Here is a 19,111-nt window from a genome sequence, read left to right as displayed (position 1 = left end):
TTTATTGTTATAAATCCACTTGGAAAATGAAATACCATTGATCTAAAGCTCTTTTTTGCAAATATTTAGCTTATTTTATTCGTTTATATAAAAGTGGGCGTGATCCTTAACCGATTTCGTTAATTTTTCTTCTTTTCTTCTTTTCCTTATAGTAAAGGCAAGCTCTCTGCCGAATTTTGTTACGATAGGTCTATTTTTGATTTATGATTAATAATATTTGTAAAATTGAGGAATGAAAACGGCGACCTTGTAACTGATGTCCAGAGAGTGCTTAGATTATGGAGGGAACACTTCTCTGTCCTCCTAAATGGAGGCAGCAATTCACCGCAGAGATGAAGAACCCGATCCCGCAATCGATGACGATGGAATATATGTCCCCCCGCCCGATTATGACGAAGTTAGAATAGCAATAACCAGATTGAAAAACAACAAGGCCGTGGGCGCTGATGGATTGCCTGCGGAGCTATTCAAGTTCGGCGGCGAGGAGTTGGTAAGGCGCATGCAGCAGCTTCTTAGCAAAATATGGGCGGACGAAAGCATGCCCGACGGTTGGAATCTAAGTGTTCTTTGCCCAGTCCACAAGAAGGGGGATACTGCAAAATGCACCAACTATCGTGGAATCAGCCTTTTTAATATCGCATATAAGGTCCTTTCCAGTGTATTGTGCGAAAGATTGAAGCCCACCGTGAACCGGCTGATTGGACCTTATCAGTGCGGCTTCAGACCTGGTAAATCTACCATCGACCAGATTTTCACAATGCGCCAAATCTTGGAAAAAACCCGTGAAAAGAGAATCGACACACATCACCTCTTCGTCGACTTTAAAGCCGCCTTCGACAGCACGAAAAGGAGCTGCCTATATGCCGCTATGTCTGAATTTGGTTTCCCCGCAAAACTTATACGGCTGTGCAAAATGACGTTGAGCAACACCATCAGCTCAGTCAGAATTGGGAAGGACCTCTCCGAGCCGTTCGAAACTAAACGAGGTTTCAGACAGGGTGACCCCCTATCGTGCGATTTCTTTAATTTGATGCTGGAGAAAATTATACTAGCTGCAGAACTTAACCGCACTGGAACAATATACTATAAAAGCGTGCAATTACTGGCATATGCTGATGACATTGATATCATCGGCCTAAACACCCGCGCTGTTAGTTCTGCTTACTCCAAGCTGGAAAAAGAAGCGGTAAAGATGGGTTTGATGGTGAATGAGGACAAAACGAAGTACCTGCTGTCATCGAGCAAAGAGTCAGCGCATATGCGCCTTGGCAACCACGCTACTGTTGGCAGCCATAATTTCGAAATAGTAAAAGACTTCGTTTATTTGGGAACCAGCATCAACACTAGCAACAACATCAGCACTGAAATCCAGCGAAGAATCAATCTTGCCAATAAATGCTACTTTGGACTAGGTAGGCAATTGAAAAGTAAAGTCCTCTCTCGGCGAACGAAAATCATACTCTACAAGTCACTTATCGTACCCGTCCTGCTATATGGGGCAGAAGCATGGACCATGACAACAGCAGATGAAGCGGCTTTGGGAGTGTTCGAGAGAAAAGTTCTTCGAAAGATTTATGGACCTCTACGCGTTGGCGATGGCGAGTACCGAAGAAGATTTAATGATGAGCTGTACGAGCTATACGCAGACATCAACATAGTCCAGCGAATTAAAACGCAGCGGCTGCGCTGGCTAGGCCATGTTATGCGAATGAAAGATGATGCTCCGGCCAAGAAAGTGTTTCTATCGGAACCCGCCTATGGAAGCAGAGGTAGAGGGCGGCCCCCACTCCGTTGGAAGGATCAGGTGGAAAACGATTTAAACTCCCTTGGTGTAACCAATTGGCGCCGGTTGGCGGAGCGAAGGAGCGACTGGCGCGCCTTTTTGGACGGCCATAACCGTTTAGACGGTTAAGCGCCAATTAAGTAAGTAAGTAAGTAAAATTGATTTTATCACAAGTGGGCGGTGCCACACCCATTTTAAAAAATCTTTTCAAATTTAATCAAGAGTCTCAATATCAGTCCACACGTGAAATTTCAACATTTTAGGTGTATTATTTACGAAATAATTAGGTTTTCTGTGTTTTCCAAAATGTTATATATCGTTAGCTTAATGTGAAAATGTGCCAAGTCAACTATTACGAATTTTACAGGAGAATAAATTTTGAAATAACCTTCTTTTTTCAAAACTGTGAATGAGGATACCTTAATTGCAATGCTTTTGAGTGTAGAAGCTTTGAAAAAGATAAATAAAAATCATGTATGCCAACCCAGCAGCTATTTCATGACTTAGCACAATTTCCACGCTCATAACAAATTTTTTCTCCTGACTTAGCACTTTTTACTCAATATGTTTTCCCATCACTCCTCACCTTTAATGATTGAAATAAAATACTAAAACTATATATTTCATAAAAAATACTATTTATTTGCCAAACTATTTCTAACGGTTCTGATCTGGACTCTGGATTGCCGGATGGTGCGCAGACAATAATTTATATTTAAATTCAAGCAAATGCTGTGTTGTGTCTTATTCCAAAAGGACAACTGCCGCATAGTTTATATACAAACTAGATACTAAATCTCTTAATCTTTGTCAAGAGAGTAAAGACTTGTTTGTAATTTTTAACTCCAAACTCTCTTTTTCTAGTACTATTGACTTCGTTGTTTCAAAATTTGTTGCAATGTTTGGGTTCAGTAGACGTAACACCTGTGACTTTAAGGACCCTATGACGTTGAAGGCACTTTATATATACTAGGTCAGCAGTAGTTTGGAAAATTGCTCAATAATATGGAATCCTTTCTTTGAATCTAACTCCTATAAAATTGAGAGAGTTCAAAATTTTTTTTACAAAACTTGCTTTACGTATGCTTCATTGACCAGACGGCCTCCCATCATATACCAGCAGGTGCAAATTGCTTGGTCTCAGACTTTGCATGACAGAAGAACTTTTATCCCACTCATTCTTGCCTATAATGAAATAAACTTTAGCACGAATTGCTCTGATTCATCTAATTTGTTCATTCCATATATTCCAATGCGTGATCTTCGGCATACTAGATTATTTATCTAAATAACTCATAAAACGAATTATGCTATGAATGGACCTATAACTAGGACTATACATCTAGCAAATCAAATCAGTAGTGTTTTTAATTTTAATAACAGCTTCTATAAATTTAAGCTTGAATTGTTTTCTATTTTTAACTAGTAGCCGAGGCTCTGGCGACCCCAAGTTACTCACGGAACTAGGGGGTGGGGAGGACGGGATGGCCTAGAAGGTTTAACGTGGTCATATAAATCGTTCCGGAGATGGTCGGACTAGTACCTTAATAGTGCTTTTTTATCGGAATGTAACGGATCTATATGTGGCAAGAGACCATCAACATCGGCCCAAAGCCTTCTGTGAGTGTCTTTATCGTTAATACAACAACAACAACAAAGCATGTACTTTTAGACTGAATGAATTAAATAAGTAAATAAAATACGCGCACAAAGAAATGACTAGTAATTCAGATTGATATTATTGACTGGTTGACTTAGCACATTTTTTTGAACAGTTGACGACTTAGCACATTTACACATCATTGCAAACAGCACGTAAAAATTAAACATTAAAATATTTTTTTCTTGTTATCGATGTATTTTGAATTCAGTTTTAAAACTGCATTAAAATACAATTTTTCAAAAAAAGTGACTTAGCACATTTTCACGTTAAGCTAACGTTATATAAAAAGTGGGCGTGGTTATCATCCGATTTCGCTCATTTTCAATACCAATCAATTCTGGGTCCAGATAAGCTCGTATACCATATTTAGTGAAGATATCTCAATATTTACTCAAGTTACGTGTTAACGGACAGACGAACGGACGGACATGGCTCAATCAATTTTTTTTTGATACTGATGATTTTGATATATGGAAGTCTATTTCTATTTCGATTCCTTTATACCTGTACAACCAACCATTATCTAATCAAAGTTATAATAGCCTGTGTACAAGTGCAGCTGGGTATAAAAAAATATAAGGCGCGATAACCTCCGAAGAGATTTAGGCCGAGCTTCTCTTCCAGTTGAGTTTTCACTGAAAAGCTTTTCATGGCAGAAATACACTCGGAGTGCTTGTTTATAAAATGTTGATGTTGTTACCCGGGACGTTGTTGTTACCCGGTGCCTCGGGCAGTTTTAGCGCCGACCATATGGCCATAGTATTATAGCGTCATCAATCACAAGACGAACAGATTACCTGGTGGACGGTTGGCGCAAGAGTGCGCAAATGGCGGACGAGACGATACATATGTACACAGATGGTTCCAAAGTAGTGGAAGGAGTAGGGTCTGCGGTATAATGTGCTGATCCGGAAATAAGCAGATCCTACAGGCTGCCGCATTAATGTAGCGTTTTCCAAGCGCAAATATTAACCGTAACCAAAGCAGTAGAAACCCTGGAAGAGAATAGCTTAAGCTGCAACCGTCTTAACTTTTATATTGACAGTCAAGCAGCAATTAAGGCAATAATCTCGCATAGCACAGCATCTAAATGTATCTTAGAGTGTAAGCAGTCTCTGGAGAGAATCGGGACAGGGAGAAGCATACATCTATATTGGGTCCCAGGGCATATGGGAATAAGATGAGAATGAAAAAGCCGACGAACTAGCTAAAAAGGGCGCATCCCATGAAGCTTGCTCCGTAGAGGTCCCAATTAGACTGGGCGAGATTAAGCGAAGGCGAGAGGTGTACATGATCGACCAAGCGGGAAAGGCGTGGGTTCAAGCGCGGGGCTGTAAAGTGTCGAAGATTATGTGTAGGTCTCACAACCTCAGACTAACAAAGTTGCTTCTATCATTAAAAAGAGAGGACTGTAGACTCATGACGGGTATTCTGACTGGACACTGCCTTCTGGCGTCACATGCCTTTAAATTAGACTTGGTCAGTGATAGCAGATGTAGGAAGTGCGGGTTGGAGAATGAAAGGATCGAGCACGTTCTGTGCTCGTGCCCTACACTGTCAGATCTAGAAGCAGCAAGTGGCTTAAGTCCTAGGAAGCTTCTAGTATTTGCCAAGAGGACGGAGTTATTTTATAACATAGGTCCTGGATTTTGATAGGGGTTTTCAGATTGGTCGTTAAAACAAACTTCTATGTGAGGTCCTCATGGACCGGGACGTGAATCCAGGATCCTCAGTGTGGTAAGCGGAGCACGCTACCATCCCACTACTGCTGTACTAATATATTGGAATTAATATTATGCTTTTAGTTTATATTTAAGAGATTAATCTGTTATAATACACAGAACGAAGTTGTGCCAAGGGGACCCGTGTCTCCCTTGGTAGTCTGCAATCTTCTTCTGCTAGGGTTGGATAATGTATATTTATAACGTGATATGGCTGTTTATAGTGTCAGTTCGCGTGAGGTGAAGAATTTAATTTAAGAAACTACTTCGTATATTGAAGCGTCAGGTCCTGTTGCAATTATCGCGCAGTCGTGGGCATAGGAAATGATAGTAACTCCTTGTGCTGGGGAAGGTAGCTTTGGTATGTAGCAACTAATAGAAGTGGGGATAGGACATCACCCTGTGGCACCCCTTGTCAGATAGTTTGCGATCCATCTTTTTAGACAAGGGAAAACGGGTGAATCTTCTTTGTCTTGGAATAGTTTGCCGTGGCTTACTGTGTCAAAAGCTTTTGACAGGTAAAATGGCACGAGTAGGGGGTTTTTCCTGGTTTAGTCCGTAATTCATATGGGTTTTTATGCGCTAAAAGAAAAAACTAGTTAAGTCAACCGAATTACAGGTCAATTCAATCGAAATCTTCGTAAATTTTTATCTATCCCAAAGAACTGTTGAATCAATTTCGCACAAATTGTTGATTCTGAATCAATCTTTTACCCACAGCTAGGTTACACAAATTTTTTTTCTTAAAGATTTCGATGTTGCTTTATCTAGGCCTTGATCCCAAGATTTTCGGTGTGGTAGGCGTAGCACGCTACTATCACAACAAGGTGCTGCTTGGTACTGAATACTAAATTTCACGCGGCTACTATTGAAGCTACTTTCCTCCACGTTTATAGCCTCGTCCCGCATTTACGGTCCCTGGTGCCAGCCTTCCGCCTTTATATTAGCTCCTATATCCCCATTGAGGTGCAGGTATGGCATCCAGTAGTCCATTCGTCCAATGTTTGACGGCGCTATAAAACTATGGCCGTATGGTCTCAAGCTGCTGAGCTGGTCTCGAGGCTTTGAGTGTAGTTGCATTTGTTAACACTAGATTCTTCGCCACCAGGTCTACAGGTGGAATGTGTAATCTCTCTGCAATTTAACATGCAATCGAACCATCTTGCTAAAGCTGGACGTACAAACTCCAAAGCTCGTCAGAGAAATGTTTAAGGCTCCTGCTATGTCATCTTATATCTGTAGCAGCGGTAATTCACCACTTAGTATAAAAGTGTTGCATCACTTTAATAGAACCGGTTCAAAGGTACCTAGGAGTCGGTTAATGTACCAGTTCAAGTTTTTCTAAAGTGGCTCGAACCACTGAACTGAACCGCTTTGAATTCAAGGCGGCTTGCAGCTCTGTTTGTAATATCTTTTTTAACCTCTGTGAGGGCGATAGTAATGAGCGGCACGCTGTTTTTGTGTTTATGTGACGGTCTGTGTGCACGACGTCTAGCCTTGTCTACTTAGGGTCGCATTCATTACAAATTGCCGGCAGAAAGCGCACGCGCATTTCTCCAGTTGGCACGTTTGTGTTTAGTCACCAGGCGCATAATATCTAAGTTGAGACTCATATTATAAGCTAGGGTCGAGCTGTCTTACTAGGTTTGATTTCTGAAAGTTTTTTAGTCTTCCCAATTTGCTTTTTTGAAATTATTGAAAGTCCGACGTTCAGAGATGTTGTAACCGGCTGACAGGCAGAATTCCAGAGGTCATCTTAATTATTTCTAGGTCAATATTACCTGATCGGATAGCTATGAATTGACTCACGAAGGTTTTGCCCCTGCGGCCGATGTTCGGTTGAAATACACTGTATTATACGGGGTAATGGGTGACAAAAAGAAGGCTGCCACCACTAACCCTTACGCGATCTTTCCTATAGATTGTGTAGCCATCGCAAATTCAGAGGTCCGATCTAGTAGTTAGCTTCGCTCTTGAATTGAATTTTTATTCAGCTAACCGGTTATCTCTGCGATCTTTCTGGGCAATTTAATTGCATAACTCTGAAGTGCAACAGGGAGCAGTCGTCACTCTGCGGGTTAGAGATGGCTGAAGACGCATTGAAGGATTTCGGCTTTGCCGTTCGTGATGTCCGACTGCTACTGTTGTACCTGGTGGTGATAAGTTTATACATGTATATGGGCAGCACGGTGCAACGATTTCATCGATCGGAGGGTTGCCATTGCTAAGCCCGAAACATCAGCAGCGACCAAAGCATGAACTGCGTTGGACTGATGTTGAAATTATAAATATTTTTAGCTGGTGCACGAAGCACGTGGTTTGGGGGGCCAGGAGTTGATGTCTCTTTCTTACGCAAGTGCCTGTGCCAGAAAATAAGGGGAGAACGGGGGAAGGTGCTAGTTCTAGACATTGCTTTTATCCATGCTGCGTAGATTGACTTAGATGACGGAGGTACGTTTATCATCCTTCGACGCGAACAGCAGGGAGCCACAAAAGTTTTGCATAAATTTCGGGATCGACGAATTTTGGGTTCTAGCCCAGAACAACCCGAACGATGCAACCAATTCTTTGTGACACATTGGCATGAATATGACCGTATGAGGTAGATTCTTTGACGGCATATGCAGGGTTCAATACTGTAACGAATTTGGAGACATTCCGCTTATTTGAAACCTTTTGCTAACGTTCGAATCGCTAAACTGTTGAATAAATCACTCCAATATTCAGTATTACAAACTGGTCTTTATTTAGATTACTTTGGGAGTTGTACTTCACAATTATACTTCACAACCAATAGCGTGCTTAAATCAATACTGATCACTTATTACTCAGCTTGCGCTGCTTTTATATACTCTGTTGCTTCGTCCGCATATTTCTCCAAAGGTATAAACATTTCACCTTCTAGAACTCTTGTATCTACTGCTTAGTAATTAGTTATATGCGTGTACATGTGTAAGTAAGAACTTCGGCTGACGATTACATCTGTGTGTGAGATAGCTCTTCGCCGCCTTCTACATAGGTATTGCTAGCTTTAATGTGTACATGTACATAAGAGTGGCTGCTTCTTATTTTTGTTGTTGCGTGCTTATTTACTAACAGCCTAGTGATGCTAAGATTCGTCACAACACCTTCCCGGAGCAGGAGGTATGGCGCAGTCCAGCTGCAAGAAGCTGTTGCAAGGATGGCAATTTAAGGAATGGAAGCAACAAGTTAAATGAGCTTATACTGGCTCAAGCGTCTTCGCTACTGGCGAAAGTAGACATATTTGTCGAAATGGCTTTTCGTAGTCTTATGGCTTACCGTCTGACCTTGTCAAACGCGGGATTTCTCGTTTCCACTCCTACCACATATTGCTAGAGCTTAGAATTTTCTATTTGTAATACACATACAACATAAGAACCTTACCTTTAGATAGTATCTAGAAAAAAAACAAAACAGTATGTGCATTTTATAAGCATCTTTGTGACCATAGCAAATTTATTTATTGTTTACTCTATTATGTCAATGTTTAAAATTTTTTTGCCATTTATAAAACACAAACTATGCTTGCTTATACATTTGCATATTCAAAACCAATGCAACGCTTAACGAACAAACAAACAAAAATTGCTTAAAAGCCATCACAATAATTTTATATGTGTAAACATTAGGGTGGGTCAAAATTGTATGGGGAAAAATGGGGGAAAACAAACAACTTCAGGTGCACATCCAGTTTCTGAATCTATGGGTCATACTGAGTAATGTTGTCCATGGGACCATAGCTCTGAAATGAATTTCGAGCCTCCCTAATTTTGCGAGAAAATTTTATATCCCAATCCGAATACGAACTTGACATTTATTTTCATGTATTTTGTTTGTGAGAGCCGCTTTTCGGATTGGAATATAAAAGTTTCTAACAAAATTAAGGAGGCTCGAAATTCATTTCAGACCTATGGTCCCATGGACAACATTAATCAGTATGACCCATAGATTCAGAAAATGGATGTGCCTTTTCAACAATAAATTTGACCCACCCTAGTAGTCATGTATATATGTATGCTTATAATAAGCAATGTATTTTTATAAATTTCATAACTATAAAATTTTCTTTCGCAAATTCTAATATATGTACATATCGCTTTCTTAGCCTACACATTTTTTCCTTATTTACAATAGATATTTGGCATAACAACGTATACAAGTACAATTCAATATTTAATAAATTATACAATGAAATCAAAAGAAAAAAATACTTAAGAGTTACACAGTGAAATAATATTTGAATTGAGAGCTAATAATCTTTGTGACATAAATTCTAGGCGCGAATATATCCTCGAGGTAAAATCAGAAATAGTTATATGTTTTTTTGTAATTTTTTTTTGTGTTACTGAACATTGCGCGATAACCTCCGAAGAAATTCATGTATATTGGAACGATTTTCCGTCATCACTTGTCAAATTTGGTTTTCAGACAAACCGGTTTCGGCGTTATGCCATCATCAGTGTCGATTTTCATTCTGATCTGTTGTTATCGTTTGTCCTGTATTTATAGTTCGTAGGTACACGAGCAGGTATTGTCAAAATTGGTGCTTGTGGATATTTAGTTATGTGTATGTGCTGTGTGTTCATTCAGAAACGAGGGTGGTTTTTACTGATAGATTTGTGTGGCTGACTGGGCCGGTAAAAATCCGTCATTTTATTCGTTTGACCTTCTTTGTGTGTTTGTTGTTCTGGTGCGTCTCAAAACCAAATTTGACAAGGGATGACGGAAAATCGTTCCAATATACATCATTTATCCACCCTGTCGGAAAATCAACAAAACAAAATAAGTCGGAAGAAATTGTTGGCCGAGCTTCTCCTCCAATTCGTGTCATGGAACTATTTATTTTGTATTTATTTTTTTGACTTCACCTACATGTTGTGGCTGTTGATGTTGTAACGATAAGGACACTGCCGGAAGGTTGTGTGGAGTGTTATAGATGTTAATGGTCTATATTCTAAGCTCCCTATCCCGCTGGAGACGGGACTTACATGTTTCACGTCGCCTCCGAACGGTATCTGCAGATGAGTTTTCACATAGAAAACGTGAAATGACAGAAATACACTCGGAGTGTATGTCAAATCACAGCCTAAGGCGATCCCGATCAGCAAAACTATTTTCTAATTGAAAAAACTTGTTTCTAAATTTTCAATGTTGCTTTTCCCGAGGCGTGAACCCAAGTTCTTCGGCGTGGTAGGTGGAATACGCTACCACTACACCACAGCGGCCACCAGCATTAAATTTGTAATATTTATGATCAGCGGTGGGCACCACTACATGTGCACGATTACCAAATTGAGAATGGGTTAGTATACACGAACGCGCGGCGAGCACGAATGCAGAATCAAATATTTATTTAGTTTGATTTCAGCGCTTGTACTGTAAGCCAAAGATGACTTGATACGAAACTCTCTAACTTTTTTTCGCTCTCACGAGGGATATATCTGAAATTTGTGTTGGCAACAATCACAGATAAATCGCTCGCGCCAGCTGAAGCGAGTGCCAGAACAAAAAATGTGCCAGCTAAAACGAAAAACGGGCCAAAAATTTCGGTAAACTTTACTTTGACCTACAACTGTAGAAATGCCTTCACAAATTATGGGAAAAAAGATAAAAATATTTGTATCAGTGGAAATATTATTAGTTCGAAGCCGGAGGGTAAATATTATTTCCCATTCGAAAGTTATTACTAAAAACAGGTTTTGTAAATATGAAGTCCCGATGCAACCAGTCCATTTTGATCACAGAACCTGGAACGTCAGACATGTAAGATAAGCCCTATCCACTAAATGATATTAACTATTATATCCTAGGTCAGATTTACTCAAATTTCAAAAGAATATTTGGTTTTCACTGTGAGTTAAATGCGTTACAATATTTAACTAATTAATTTAATCAAAATGCAAATTTTATTTAGATTTGTTTATATTTAACTATAACTAGTCGTATTATTGTAAAATAAGTTTAAAGAAATGAATATTTTTCGACTATCATTTTATTAAATGATTGAAACTATAAAATCGCTGAAAAGTATGTCAAAAATCCCCATATTCATGTCTATTCATTTTTGTTTGGAGTGGCATCATTAAGAAAAATGTGCATTTTGACAGCGCTCTCTCAAAACAAAGAGTCGCAAATCCATTAATCTATGCTGTAAGCACGTATCACATAGATGAATGGATTTGCAACTAGATCTGAATCTGGGGATTTTTGACATACTTTTCAGCGATTTTATAGTTTCAATCATTTAATAAAAAAATAGTCGGAAAATATTCATTTCTTTAAACTTATTTTACAATAATAGGAATAGTTAGAGTTAAATATAAACAAATCCAAGTAAAATTTACATTTTGATTAATTTAATTAGTCAAATATTGTAACGCATTTAACTCACAGTGAAAACCAAATATTCTTTTGAAATTTCAGTAAATCGGATCTATAATATAATAGTTAACATCATTTAATGGATTGGGATTATCCTACATGTCTGACGTTCCAGGTTCTGTGATCAAAATGGACTGGTTGCATCGGGACTTCATATTTAAAAAAACTAGTTTTAGTGATAACTTTTGAATGGGAAATAATATTTACCCTCCGACTTCGAACTAATAATATTTACACTGATACAAGTATTTTTATCTTTTTTCCCATAATTTTTGAAGGCATTTCTACAGTTGTAGGTCAAAGTAAAGTTTACCGAAATTTTTGACCCGTTTTTCGTCTTAGCTGGCACATTTTTTGTTCTGGCACCCGCTTCAGCTGGCGCGAAGGATTTATGTGTGATTGTTGCCAACACAAATTTCAGATAAATCCCTCGTGAGAGCGGAAAAAATGAGAGTGTAAACAAATGTTTCGTATCAAGTCATCTTTGACGTATCACACGCACCGTTGGTACAGTGTTTGCTCCATAGATTAGATTGATACGAATCTTTTGCTTACGCTCTCATATTTTCGCTCTCACGAGGGATTTATCTTCTAGTTGTTGCTGGCAACAATCACAGATAAATCCCTCGCGCCAGCTGAAGCGGGTGCCAGAACAAAAAATGTGCCAACCAAAACGAAAAACGTGCCAAAAATTTTGGTAAACTTTAGTTTGACCTACAACTGTAGAATAGCGTTCAAAAATTATGGAAAAAAGGATTAAAATACTTGTTTTAGTGTAAGTATTATTAGCTCGAAGGCGGAGGGTAAATATTATTTTCCATTCAAAAGTTATCACTAAAAATAGGTTTTGTAAATATGAACTTCCGATGCAACCAGTCCATTTTGATCACAGAACCTGGAACGCCAGACATGTAGGATAAGCCCTATCCATTAAATAATGTTAACTATTATATCATAGGTCCGATTTACTGCGATTTCAAAAGAATATATGGTTTTCACTGCGAGTTAAATGCGTTACAATATTTGACTAATTAATTTAATCGAAATGTAAATTTTACTTAGATTTGTTTATATTTAACTCTAACTAGTTGTATTATTGTAAAATAACTTTAAGGAAATAAATATTTTACGACTATCATTTTATTAAATGATTGAAACTATAATCGCCGAAATGTATGTCAAAAATCCCCATTTTCAGATCTATTAATTTTTGTTTGGAGTGGCATCATTGATAAATGTTATAAAAAATGTGCATTTTGACAGCGCTCTCTCGAAACAAAGAGTTGCAAATCCATTCATCTATGGTTTGCTCATACAATACGGATGTATGTACAGACTTATGAATGCAAAATGTTTCAGACTGAATAGTGAAAATAGTGCCGATATGCCACAATGCTTAATTTGCGGAAAAATTATAAATTAAATTTGCAAGTAAAGCTTAAGTCGACATTTCACTTCATTCCATAGGAGCGCAAATACTCTTACCCGTGAGGAAAAAATGATTTGATTTGATTTTATTCATCCGTTTCTTACCATGTAATATTTCAACTTAAAATTAACAACGTGTTCAAACTTGATTCGCGGCTGAAAGAGAGCGAGCTTTAGTGGGGCCAATCCTTTGCCCATAAGTTTTCTGTTTTTAAGAAAAATTACTTCAACCCAACTTGAAACATTTTTCATTCAAATGTGCGTATTTTTCGACCGTTCAGTGTGGTAATAGTGCGTGCGACACTCCCTTACTGTACGGACGTCGAAATGAAACTAAATGTGTTTGGTCGTTGATTGCAACGAAGTAGTAATTTTTCTTTCGCTCCTTGTATACGTATATGGCGGCTTAGCAGATGCTAAGCTCATGCCCTCCTCTGTTTATGATCCATATTCTTGGTATTTAAGGAGTGGATAAGCGTAGTTCAAAGCTTTATAGCTTCAGAGTATTTGCAAACCAATTGTCAACCTCACCTACGCGAGGCGGAGATGCAAGTGTATAGACAGAGAAAGTAAAAACCATGTCTGTCGGGTTTGTTCATTCGGATGGGAGTATTTCATTATTGTCTAAACGTTTAAAACAAAGTTCTGATAAACCAAAGTTTTTTTGCCATCAGGTAAATCTATAAGTTCTTATTTGCTGAAGCATCGTTGCTATAAAACCTCTGCCGCTATATACATATTTTTTCACCAGCCACCTCTTTGCTTGGTTTACATAAATAAACGTTGGGTATTAGAACAGTATGACGTCAATCCGAAGTTTTTTTACAAGCCTCCCTCATACTCAATAATGGATAATGTGATACCCTGAATTCATTCTATTCAACCCATTCAGTTCCGTTGACTAAAACTTTTCCACTACCTCTCAGGAAAAGGATATAAGCTGTCCCACAAAAGGAAATGCAGACCGCAGGCACGTAACTTCATATTTTAGAAAGGCTTTAATATACTCTTTATGATACTGAAAAAATCAATGCTGCCGATATGTCAAGAAGCAACACTTAAAATTATGAGGGCGAGTATTGTCGCCTCAGCGGGTTAGAGGGTTAGAATATACCCGCGGTAGGTATGCCTGTCGTAAGAGGCGAATAAAATACCGGATTCAAAGGGGTTTGTGTAGCGCAGCCCTTTCAATGGGTTGCCAGCGCAAAACATAGCTTCTCTAAACCCAATTGTCAACCTCACATATCTGTGGCGAATCCTGTTTCATTAACAGACGAGGCTCTGCCGACCCCGAACTTCTCATGGATCTAGGGGGCGGGACGGCGGTAGGGCCTAGAAGATCGCATGTGGTCATAACAAATCGTTCCCGAGATGGTCGGGCTTGGTACCGGAACGTACCGGATCTGCATCCGGCAAAGGACCATCAACTCGATAACACTCCCCAAGGCCTTCAGGGAGTGTCCTTATCGCTACAACAACAACAACAACAGTAGGGCGAGTATTGTCAAATGCGACTCAATTTTGTAATATTGACTCCACCTGTCTGGCTTATTGCATCATGCGTCTTAACACAGTGTTATATACCAACTTGGTGTTTTTTCCACCCGACGCCGCCTTAATGTTCAGTTTACGTTGCATAACAAATTAACAAATCAATAAAGGTAATTGCAATTTCTTTAAGATAGTGCCAAAAAGACAAGACATTTTTAATACGAAATTTTTATGGGAATTTTATACGCTTAAAAAAAATCTTAGAAAATATTAAACTACAGCAAGGAGAAATTGTTAACTTTATCGTAAATTGAACGATGAAATTTGATGAATTTTGCGAAAATTTATTTACTCAAAAGCTAAATTTTAAATTTTAAAGCGCTTAAAGCGTGCAATTGTGGTACCAATGAGGGAAACTGGGAGCCTTTTCGAAAACTCCTCAAGGCAACCTCAGTTTGAAAAATCCCCTATCAAAGATTTCTTTGACAGGCCTCATTCCCAGTCTCAGTGCTGCTCCCAATCTCAGTGGCAGTCACAGCCCTGGGCCCATGTCCCAGTCCCAGTCTCAGTCGCAGTCCCAGCCCTTTTCCATTTCCAGTCCCAGTCGATCCCTGCTCCATTTCCCGAAAAAAAAGTGTCATAAATACTCATCTAGGCAAAGGGCTACCTATATGCCCAATTTCAAGTAAATCGAACCAAGAACAGCATTTGTTCAAAAAGATCGGTCGCGGACCTCCCGGAAAAAAAGTTTCGTAAATACTAATCTAGGCAAAGGGCTACCTATATACCAAATTTCAGGCAAATCGAACGGTGAATAGAATTTATTGGAATAGATCGGTCCCTGGTCCACTTTCCGGAAAGATACTTCACAGAAACGCTATCCCATCTTTTGAGTTGGATCAAACTGCACACAGTGTGCGAATTTGATTGAAATCGGTTCAGTAGTTTAGGAGTCCATCGCGGACAAACAAAGTGACACGTGATTTTTATATGGGGTATTCCATCCCATTTCGACCAATTTTGAACCCGACCCCTTTAGAATTGGCTGAAAGTTTGTCTTCTTTTTCTAGCTTACGAAAGACGTTTTTCAGAATTTTTTAAAATTTTTTCATCCAACTCAAATCGTTATGAATTTTAAAAAAAACACCGTTTTTGTTTTCAAAATGCTATAACTTTTTCAAAAATTGACCGTTTGGGATCTTTTTTTTTTTAAATTTGTTTTTAAGTGTACTTTTCGGAAAAAATACAAAAAAATGTTTAAAGTTTTTTTTTTGTAATTTTTCAGTTTTTCGAGATTTTTTGAATTTCGCCATTTTTTTGTTTTTTTTTTCTCATAAAAAACTTCAATCAATTCTGTAATCAACTCCACTAATCCCGGAGTGGGCCGATTTTTTTTTTTTATTTAATTGGAAAAAAAACTTTAAAATTTCTTTTGTATTTTTTCCGAAAAGTACATTTAAAAACAAATTTAAAAAAAAAAGATACCAAACGGTCAATTTTTGAAAAAGTTATAGCATTTTGAAAAAATTCTGAAAAACGTCTTTCGTAAGCTAGAAAAAGAAGAAAAACTTTCAGCCAATTCTAAAGGGGTCGGGTTCAAAATTGGTCGAAATTGGATGGAATACCCCATATATAAAGATTGTATACTTGAGTTCAATATCAGCCCATATTGGTTGCCAGTTCGAAAACGCACTATCTCAGAAATTGTCACCATTTTGTTTTTAAAAGCGCCTTGCCTCAGAAATCGGAGGAAGAATGATTGTCTTATCGCCGATTTTTTTTTTTTCCTAATTCAATTTCTTATCAAATTCTCAAATAGGGTATGCTTTAAACAAATTATTATATAGAACATTTTTCATTTGTTTGATGAAGTAGGGCGTTTATATAGGGTGATCAAATTCGCCATTTTAAGCGCTTGAGTGACAATTTCAGCTTTAATAGTTAAAATAAATTTTAGCAAAATTTATTGATTTTATAATTTGTTTTGAGACCTGAGTTATAAATACTTACACACATTCATTATTATGAATTCATATATAGAGCGCAACAATTTAAAAACTAGAACGACTAGTTATATTAAATTATATGTCATTACGCACAGACGCACAAATGGAGCTACTTAATTTTAAATTGAAATTACAAATCATTTAGTTATTTGCACTTAAGTCGGAATACATTAAATACTATTAATAAAGTTAATCACGTAAATGGCTGCTTACGCCAGTAACTTTTTAAAATAATTTACAAATTTATTTAAAAGAAATTTTTAATAAAATTAAACAAAACTAAAATGTTTGACACGCATCACAGCACCATGTCTTTCCCTAATAAACTTGTACGCTTACATAACTATTCAACACTAATTGTACTGCATAGATACAATTAGATAGGAATTTTTTCCATTCATATATACATTTGTACATATTATTTATCTTCCTTTTTAGTTTAGCTTCGTACTTTATATACGTTCACAGAAATTATATAATAGCTGTTTGTCTTCAAAATGATAAACATTGTTTATGTGACGTAAAACACGCCCATCCACCAAATGTCTGGCATATTGTATAGCTTCCAGTCGATCCTTGGACAAACCCACCTCGATTAGCCAATCTACAAATTCAGTACCGTAAAATACTTTACGATAGACGCGGATACGCCACCTGATGGTTATAGGGAAAAACATGAGAAAGTAATAAATAAAAATCAAATAATTATACATCTCATAAATATTTTTGCAATTTCTATGACAAAATTTAAAACTCAAGTTTAGCAAGAATATGTCTTTATATAAGGACACATTTTTCGCTGATTTTGTCTATTTATATAAAGGAATGCTTAAAATTTTTATTTATTTTTTTCTCCTTTTCTTTCATTTTCTCGGTGTCTTAACCTATTTTTTAAGTTTAACGCTTGTAGCTCAATGAGAAGTTACCTAAAAACAAGTAAGGAAAGCTAAGTTCGGGTGTAACCGAACATTACATAGTCAGTTGAGAGCTATGGAGACAAAGTAAGGGAAAATAACCATGTAGGAAAATGAAGCTAGGGTAACCCTGGAATGTGTTTGTATGACATGTGTATCAAATGGATGGTATTAAAGAGTATTTTAAGAGGGCCATGGTTCTATAGGTGGACGCCATTTAGGGATATCGCCATAAAGGGGGACCAGGGCTGACTCTACGCTTCCCAAGGCAGTCGGTTCTATGTACCGGAGCGACTCGGGATTTTTCCCGACCAAGGACTGTCATTTCAGTGTAACCCCATTTAATTTGTTGCGTCCCTCCCACAAATTGTCATTCTCCCAGCAGCTCCTGTTAGAGGATATTGATGACAATTTGTGATTGGTCGCGGTTGTTAGGTGGGGCGAAGCATTGCTACAACAACAACAACAACCGGGCTGACTCTAGAATTTGTTTGTACAATATGGGTATCAAATGAAAGGTGTTAATGAGTATTTTAAAAGGGAGTGGGCCTTAGTTCTATAGGTGGACGCCTTTTCGAGATATCGCCATAAAGGTGGACCAGGGGTGACTCTAGAATGCGTTTGTACAATATGGGTATCAAACGAAAGGTGTTAATGAGTATTTTAAAAGGGAGTGGGCCTTAGTTCTATGGGTGGACGCCTTTTCGAGATATCGCCAAAAAGGTGGACCAGGGGTGACTCTAGAAACGTTTGTACAATATGGGTATCAAATGGAAGGTGTTAATGAGTATTTTAAAAGGGAGTGGGCCTTAGTTCTATAGGTGGACGCCTTTTCGAGATATGGCCATAAAGGTGGACCAGGGGTGACTCTAGAATGCGTTTGTACAATATGGGTATCAAACGAAAGGTGTTAATGAGTATTTTAAAAGGGAGTGGGCCTTAGTTCTATGGATGGACGCCTTTTCGAGATATCGCCATAAAGGTGGACCAGAGGTGACTCTAGAAACGTTTGTACAATATGGGTATCAAATGAAAGATGTTAATGAGTATTTTAAAAGGGAGTGGGCCTTAGTTCTATAGGTGGACGCCTTTTCTAGATATCGCCATAAAGGTGGACCAGGGGTGACTCTAGAATTTGTTTGTACAATATGGGTATCAAATGAAAGGTGTTAATGAGTATTTTAAAAGGGAGCGGGCCTTAGTTCTATGGGTGGACGCCTTTTCGAGATATCTCCATAAAGGTGGACCAGAGGTGACTCTAGAATTTGTTTGTACGATATAGGTATCAAATGAAAGGTGTTAATGAGTATTTTAAAAGGGAGTGGGCCTTAGTTCTATAGGTGGACGCCTTTTCGAGATATCGCCATAAAGGTGGACCAGGGGTGAATCTAGAATTTGTTTGTACGATATGGGTATCAAACGAAAGGTGATAATGAGTATTTTAAAAGGGAGTGGGCCTTAGTTCTATAGGTGGACGCCTTTCGAGATATCGCCATAAAGGTGGACCAGGGGTGACTCTATAATGTGTTTGTAAGATATGGGTATCAAATTAAAGGTATTGATGAGGGGTTTAAAAGGGAGTGGTGGTAGTTGTATATGTGAAAGCGTTTTCGAGATATCGACCAAAATGAGGACCAGGGTGACCCAGACCATCATCTGTAGGGTACCACTAATTCTTTTATATATGTAATACCACGAACAGT

The 19,111-nt window shown here is 38.1% G+C and overlaps 1 protein-coding gene across 4 annotated transcripts in view; it reads right to left on the bottom strand.

Moving 5' to 3' along the window:
• Positions 1 to 8,609: 8,609 nt before the first annotated feature.
• anchor (integral membrane protein GPR155 homolog anchor) overlaps positions 8,610 to 19,111 on the bottom strand; it is a 116,550-nt gene continuing 106,048 nt past the window's right edge. For 3 of the 4 annotated variants that reach the window (XM_067788768.1, XM_067788769.1, XM_067788770.1), the window contains exon 13: positions 8,610 to 17,148. In XM_067788768.1, the coding sequence (XP_067644869.1) occupies positions 16,947 to 17,148 (202 nt within the window). In that variant the 3' untranslated portion in view covers positions 8,610 to 16,946. The remainder of the gene's footprint in view (positions 17,149 to 19,111) is intronic. The other variant, XR_010953653.1, reaches the window with a different exon arrangement.

This window comes from Eurosta solidaginis, chromosome 5 (genome assembly GCF_040869045.1).
Source record: "Eurosta solidaginis isolate ZX-2024a chromosome 5, ASM4086904v1, whole genome shotgun sequence".
Lineage (NCBI taxonomy): Eukaryota > Metazoa > Arthropoda > Insecta > Diptera > Tephritidae > Eurosta > Eurosta solidaginis.
Note: the sequence above shows the minus strand (reverse complement) of the source record. Positions and strands in the feature narration are given on the sequence as shown.